At 33.6% G+C, this 1024-nt stretch overlaps 1 protein-coding gene across 1 annotated transcript in view; it reads left to right on the forward strand.

Moving 5' to 3' along the window:
* LOC119591034 (glycylpeptide N-tetradecanoyltransferase-like) overlaps window positions 1-1024 on the forward strand; it is a 24008-nt gene that overhangs the window by 1575 nt on the left and 21409 nt on the right. The window contains exon 3 of the mRNA XM_037939762.1: window positions 289-359. Within this exon, the coding sequence (XP_037795690.1) occupies window positions 289-359 (71 nt within the window). The remainder of the gene's footprint in view (window positions 1-288; window positions 360-1024) is intronic.

The following is a 1024-nucleotide window of genomic DNA, read 5'->3' on the forward strand; positions in this document are numbered from 1 at the left end:
AAATAAATTTAATGACACTTTTCATATGTGACATTTTCTGGGAAGATTGAATATAAAAGGTTATTTTATATAGAAATGTAGTCTCGCAACAGCTCTTTTGACTGTCATAGTTAACTGGAATCAGCTGATATATTTTTGTTTAAATTGATGTGCAAATGTCTAGTAATAGTTATCTATCAGAACAAAAAATATCTTGGACATTCAATTTATCTGTAGGAGATAATCAGTGATAATCTGAATAGGAGATAATCTTCAAGGCAACTTAGAGTTGATTCTTGTATCCTGAAGATATTATGTTGTATTGACTTTGGTAAAAGATATCAAGGAAATTTTGGAATATGCATTGATGATACAGCCAGGTGGTTTATCATCAAATAAAGGCTGTTTTGTCCCCCCCCCCCCTCCCTACCTAAAATTCTGATTTCCCATGTCCCCCCCCATTCGGGTGAGGCTGTAACTCGAAAACTGAAAATTTGTATAGAAGATCAGTAGTAAGCTTCTTTCTGACCACATCAAACTAATTGAGGAGTTCTCCATTGTCTCTGAAAGTCTGGTGTCATACACCAAAAATAAACCTCTCTTTTAACCTTTATAGTAGGCTGATTACATGACTGCAAAATAGATAAATTTGTCTGCCTTTAAGTGATAATTGCTAAAAAGCAAGTGTTATTATAGGATATCAGGAGGATTAGAATTTACATTTATTTACATTGGGAGGTGTGAAGATGGTAAATGTTTTACTCCGAAACAAAACTCAACTTTAGGGTGAAGAATACAAATGACAAATACCAACTAGCCACAATGGCTTGCAGAAAAGATTTTTTTCTCAGTTGTGTTGGCTGTGTTCTATCTAAACCCTGAAATTTGCTGTGATTTATGATAGAACAAATATGGATACAGGAGTAGCAAAAAATGGGGAGTAATTACATAAAGAGCATGGGCATAATCTGTGAAAAAGAATAAAAGCAAAAGTATTTAAGCTTGAAAATAAGATCTTTACATTTTTCTGGCCACAGACTTCAGA

This window comes from Penaeus monodon, chromosome 28 (assembly GCF_015228065.2).
Source record: "Penaeus monodon isolate SGIC_2016 chromosome 28, NSTDA_Pmon_1, whole genome shotgun sequence".
NCBI lineage: Eukaryota > Metazoa > Arthropoda > Malacostraca > Decapoda > Penaeidae > Penaeus > Penaeus monodon.